A 6,630-nucleotide genomic window follows, 5' to 3' on the forward strand; every position below is an offset into this window, starting at 1 on the left:
CCTATTTTTCTGATCAGCTTTAGTACATAAACATAATTTTATTACCCTTTAATGAATGCTTAGATACACTATAATACCATAGTTCATATGAAGCCCTTTAAAACACTCATGTCACAGACTGTAGACATCAGGACCCAGTCTTCTCAAGAGACCCTCTTGGCAGAGGATTCAGTACTGAATAGGTCAAGTAAAAGATAAACAAATACAACTTTTAGTACCAGAACGTTTGCCAATTTGCATGAAGTTCACTTGTCACATTTAAAATTTGAACATGTTTACCATGGCACACAATTTTACACTTACTGATGGTAGTTTAAAATTATATTCTGAAAATAAAAAGAACTTGATATAATGCCTTAAAGTATAACTATAAAATAATACACTTTAAAACATAAATATTAGACTTTTAGCAGACTCCATTTTTCTCTTGCTACATCCTTAAACTGTTAATACTACTCAGTTCAAATTAATATTTCATAATTTCTGAGTTAGAAAAACCTCTCATTTTAAATGCTTTACATCTGTACTTTAAATGGGCAAAATTCCCTCCCACTTTTATATTATAGTTACTCAGTAAGTATTTTTCCTCAAATTAATTATATTATAAAAGGAAAATATGATAACAATCAAGTATATTTGTAACGTAAGTAACGTTTCCAACAGGGATTTGAAACTTGGTGTTCTAAAAGGTATAAAAGCTGGGCCACTGAAATTAGGGTAAAGCTTTATCTTCACTATTTTGAGGAGATAAAAGTTAGTGTATATGATAAGAAAATTAGTTGTACAATCATACTTTATAACTTTTAAAGTCTAAGAAAACAGCTGATGAGGAGCTCTGAGTGCCCGGAAGCCACAACACCAACATTAGANACCCCACCCCATCCCAATACCTGTAGAACTTTCACAGGGCTTCTCTCATATTTCTTTAAATACATTTTCTTCTCTCCTATTCTATACTCAATACAAGCAAAGTGCATTCAAGTCCCTGACCTAGTGATGTTTTCTATTTGTGGAGCCCATAATCATAAAAACATACTAGCAACTCCTCATAGTACTCCACTTATTTTTTAAAAATTGTCTGCTTGAATGTTAGGTTTGTTTTTTATTTTTATGTTATGCATATATTAAAAGATTTTCCCCTTGGACTGGATAGAATAACTTCAATTATATATATAAACCTTAAAAAAAATCAAAACATCCTTGTAAAAGATTAATCCACTTTCTGGTTACCTTCATTATTCAAAGCTGAACAATTCAAGACATGACTGATAGGAAAAATTTGTTTTGCTTTCCAGTTCTCTGGACAAAGTGTGAACATACTGTATTACGCTTCTAAATTCCATGGATTTTTAAACCAAAGTTTTTGATGCTGTTTATAATCCACTGTTTTGCACTTGGAAGACTTGGCCCATTTTCACATAAAAGAAGGCCTCTGATAGGAGTGCATGCTGACTATTAAACAGGGAAAACAAAACAAAACAAACAAACAAAAAGAACTTTGAGAAAAAAATTCTAGAAAATTTTAAAAACTGGAATGGAATTCTTTGGTCCCATGAAGTTCTTTGATCTTAGAATTTCACTGTGGTGTAACAGCCAAGTTTCATACATAACAATAAATAGCTTTCTCTTGGCAAGTTTGGGGAAGAGAAGGCAGTGAGTGACTAGTAAGCAGCAGTCCTGTCGCTCGTTCTTACCGTGCCACACCCACAGTCACACTATCCAGCTCTACTTGCTCTGGACCCTCAAGTACACTGTAAGATGCATCACTGGTACTTTAGAGTTTAACACTTGGAGAAAAAAAAAAAAAGTGGTTTTGAGTAACCGTATCTGGAATTCCAGTTTACCATAAGAAACATGCAGAGTGAAGAGTATCCTCTCATTCCTGCGCAGGAAGAACTCACACACGGCCTCTAGGTTTTGGCAGGTCTGTTCACATGGGCTACTTGCATTATAAATTTTCTCCTGGCTGGTACTGCGGCTCTGTAGCAGTGAAGTAGTCTTCCAAGAAGGACTGAATATATTCAAATGTTGGTCTTTCATCAGGATCCTTCTTCCAGCAAAGATTCATCAATTCATGGAGGGATTCGGGACAGCCCTGGGGGCAAGGCATTCTGTATCCCCGCTCTACTTGTTCCAATACTTCACGGTTTACCATACCTAATGTTAAGATTCAAATATTAAAAACAACAGTCCTGGCCATAAATACCAAAAGAGAGTAAACATCCTAGTCACTAACTGAAGACACATCAAGTTTATCTTGTAAAAAGGCATTTTTCAAAAGATAATAGCACCTTTAATCCCAGCACTCAGGAGGCAGAGGCAGGCAGATTTCTGAGTTCGAGGCCAGCCTGGTCTACAAAGTGAGTTCCAGGACAGCCAGGGCTATACAGAGAAACCCTGTCTCNNAAAAAAAAAAAAAAAAAAAAAAAAAANAAAAAANANAATANATTAAAATTTAAATATCAATTAATATAAAGAAATGTTAAACAATAATCTGTATTTTAATATGACTGTGATGGTTTGAATATGCTTGGCCCATGGGATGTGGCACTATTAGGAGGTGTGGCCTTGTTGGAATATGTGTGGTCTTGTTGGAGGAAGTGTGTCACCATATAGGCAGGGTGGAGGGTCTCCTAGTAGAGATATGGTCTTACTTTGTTGTCTGTTGCTCTGGAACTCACAAAGATCCACCTGTTTTTCCTTCTCAAGTACTGGGATTAAAGCACACACAACTATACCTGGTTTATGGGCATTTGAATGAGAATGGCCTCAATGAGATAGATTCACCAGCTAACTGAACTGTCTGGCCTTAGGATTAGGCCTTGTTGGAGGTGTGTCACCAGGGCTGGGCTTTGAGGTTTTAAAGGCAATGCTAGGACTAATGTTTCTCTCTCTTTCTCTGCTTGATGCTTACTCATCAGGATATAAAGCTCTCAACTACTGCTTACCTGCCAGGTCTGTATGCTCCCTGCCCTGGGAAACCTAGTCTAACCCTCTAAAACTGTAAGCAAGTCCCCAATCAAGTGCTTCCTTTTTAAGAGTTGCCTTGGTCACACTGTCATTTCACAGTAACTGAAACAGTTCTTTCCCCCTTCCACTGAACCAGCGGTTTTCAACCTGTGGGCTGTAACCTCTCTGGAGGGTTAAACAGCCCTTTCACAAGGGTCATATACCAAGGGTTCCTCCATATCAAATATTTATATTACTATCCATAGCAATAGCGAACTTACTTATGAAGTAGCAACAAAAATAATTTTATGGTTTGGGGTCACCTCAACATGAGAATTCTATATTAAAGGGTCATTAGGAAAGTTGAGAACCACTGCAATAAATAATTGTGACTTTATATTTTCTTCTATAGAATGTAAAATTTTGCACCAATAGACCTATTTTATGTTTGAAAGGACTCTGACCAGTTTGAGCATGGTGGGCATGGCTCTGGTAGGCCTTGTCTTTCTCTAAAAACCATTAGACTACATACCTAAAGCTGGTCAGTAAGGTCTACTCCCTTATTTGGCCACTTCCTCCTCCTGAAGCTGACCACCAAGGTCCAGCTATGAAAGTATTGAAGTCTAACAATCAAAAGCCTCCTTTGGCTCACCTAATGAATATACCCAATTAAAATTAAACACCTTATCCTTACATGAAATTTCCCCTTCTACCTTTATAAGCCTCCTAAGGGGCCACATCTGTCTCTATCCAGAGGCAGTCCTTTTTCCTCCAGGACAAATACCCTCTCTCCCTCTCCCCTACTCCCCTTTCCTTCTCCCTGTCCTCTAACTCTTGTCTGTCTATGGCCTTCTGTCCCACCAAGGCAAACAAATCTCCTTTGTGCTGAGAACCTGATCATGGGGGTACTGAGCAGATACTATTTCTTACAATGTTGACATTCTGAATTACACACAGTGGATTCCTTTTTCTATAGGACATTAGGTTTTAACAGTAAATGTACTGTCAAATCACCTGGTTCTTACTTGGCAAGACCTAGCTTCAGGTTTTGTTTAATTTTCTCTCTCTCTCTCTTTTTTTTTTTTTTTTTTTGGTTTTTTTCAAGACAGGGTTTCTCTGTATAGCTCTGGCTGTCCTGGAACTCACTTTGTAGAACAGGCTGGCCTCGAACTTAGAAATCCACCTGCCTCTGCCTCCCGAGTGCTGGGATTAAAGGCATGCATGCCCGGCTAATTTTGTCTTTTCAACTAGAGCACTGTTGTAGAAACACAGTCCAGGAATAGTGTCATGTGAGGAGAATTCTGAGTGCTTGTGAGAACATTCCAAGAAAACAAGCCTTGTGACCTAAGTTTCTTGAAAAACATGAAATTATTATTGGAATGTGTTTTTGTGCTCCTCCTAGGTGTAGCATAGGACTTGAGTTTACTTCAGGTAGTTCATTAGTTTGTAGCTGTAATTCAAATAGATGTTAAAACTATCCTCTTTATGCCCCTATGGGAATTTGATACAGCTTGAACTCATGAGAACTTTACTCATGTGGCCTTTCTTAACCCTCAGAGTACAAATTGTTTGAGGTGCTGAATAAGGTTGGCTATTTAATGAGACTTTAGTCTACCTTATTTATCAGCTCCATTCTCACAGGTTCCTCCTTACACTTCTTTCTCCTTTGTTCAGTTAAAACAAATAAAAAAAAAAAACATAGAAACAAACAAAAACTGATGTCTTCATTTTGACTTCCATCAGTATGCCCACTTAGAAAATATTGGGGAGAAATGTTATATAAACACAGGACTCATTAAAAAAAAAAAAAAAAAAAAAAGGAAGCTTCCTTGATCACCGTGAAATAATAATAATAATAATAATAATAATAATAATAATAATAATAAAAAACAACTGGATTATGGATCTGTTTAAATCTGTAGTTGTTTGTAACAAGATAGCAGATTTTAGATTGTCTATTGCGGCCAAAATGGAAAGTAGAGCATGACTAAAACTTCAAAGTGAAATTCCTTAAGTGTTTTCCTCCCTCTGGTTATATTTTCTAGTATATTGAGGGCAGAAGTAGATTTTATCTATCATTAGGGTTTTGTTAGGTAGCAATAAAATAATGATCTTAGGTGCAATCTTGGCAGAGGGACCCAAGGTGCCCGCCCAGAGGATTCTCCACGATGCAGGCACCTTAGCACACCCAGGATCTAGAAATCATTGATGAGTAGAAAGGAACATCAGTTCCGAAAAACCCAGAGGGTCTGGTGCTAGCAGCAACAGGGTCTAAGGACAAAGGCAGGCCCTAACACACGAAGAATCTTGGGATCACTGAGACCAGTCTACGCAGGAGAGCACATGGGCGGCAGAAGCAACAGAGCTTCTTGGACTGGGTTCCTTTGGGCCTTCATCCTCAGCCAGGAGGCAGAGCTGAGACCCAGACCCCTGGGCACCTTCCCTGCCAGGGGAGAGTCAGCCTGCAGGGAGGGCTCTGACCCCAGGACTCAGCCAGGAGACAGAGCTGAGACCCAGACCCCTGGGCACCTTCCCCGCCAGGGGAGAGTCAGCCTCCAGGGAGGGCTCTGACCCCAGGACTCAGGAGGTGGATCTGAGCTCCAGACCTCTGGGCACCTTCCCTGCAAGAAGAGAGCTTGCCTGCAGAGAGTGCTCTGACCACTGGGACTCAGGAGAGTTGGTCTCCCAGGACTGCTGACAGAGGCTATAGAATCACAGGAGGAACAAGCTCCAGTCAGAGACAGCTAGAACATCTAACACCAGAGATTACCAGATGGTGAAAGGCAAATGAAAGAATCTTGCTAACAGAAACCAAGACCACTGGGCACCATCAAAACCCAGTATGCCCACCACAGCGAGTCTTGGATACCCCAACACACGCAAAAAGCAAGATTCAGATCTAAAATCATATCTTATGAAGCTGGTTTAAGGATTTTAAGAAGGGCATTAATAACTCAAAGAAATACAGGAGAACACTGCTAAACAGGTGGAAGCCCTTAAAGAAGCACAAAAATCCCTTAAAGAATTACAGGAAAACACAACCAAACAGGTGATGGAATTGAACAAAACCATCAAAAACCTAAAAAGGGAAGTAGAAACAACTCCCCAAAGGGAGACAACTCTGGAGATAGAAACCCTAGGAAAGAAATCAGGAATCATAGATGCAAGCATCAGCAACAGAATACAAGAGATAGAAGAGAGAATCCCAGGTGCAGAAGATTCCACAGAGAACATGGTCACAACAATCAAAGAAAATGCAAAATGCAAAAATATCCTAACTCAAAACATCCAGGAAATCCAGGACACAATGAGAAGCCCAAACCTATGAATAGGTATAGATGAGAATGAAGATTTTCAACTTAAAGGGCCAATAAATATCTTCAACAAAATTATAGAAGAAAACTTCCCATACCTAAAGAAAGAGATGTCCATGAACATTCAAGAAGCCTACAACACTCCAAATATACTGGACCAGAAAAGAAATTCCTCCCGACACATAATAATCAGAACAACAAATGCACTAAATAAAGATAGAATATTAAAAGCAGTTAGGGAAAAAAGATCAAGTAACATATAAAGGCAGACCTATTAGAATTACACCAGACTTCTTACCAGAGACTATCAAAGCCAGAAGATCCTGGGCAGACGTTATACAGACCCTAAGAGAACACAAATGCTAGC

The 6,630-nt window shown here is 39.0% G+C and overlaps 1 protein-coding gene across 1 annotated transcript in view; it reads right to left on the bottom strand.

Annotated features, from left to right (window-relative positions):
• Positions 1–763: 763 nt before the first annotated feature.
• Positions 764–6,630, bottom strand: part of Yes1 (YES proto-oncogene 1, Src family tyrosine kinase) — a 58,930-nt gene continuing 53,063 nt past the window's right edge. The window contains exon 11 of the mRNA XM_029540887.1: positions 764–2,157. Within this exon, the coding sequence (XP_029396747.1) occupies positions 1,949–2,157 (209 nt within the window). The 3' untranslated portion in view covers positions 764–1,948. The remainder of the gene's footprint in view (positions 2,158–6,630) is intronic.

The sequence above is a fragment of the Mus pahari genome, chromosome 7 (assembly GCF_900095145.1).
Source record: "Mus pahari chromosome 7, PAHARI_EIJ_v1.1, whole genome shotgun sequence".
Classification (NCBI taxonomy): domain Eukaryota; kingdom Metazoa; phylum Chordata; class Mammalia; order Rodentia; family Muridae; genus Mus; species Mus pahari.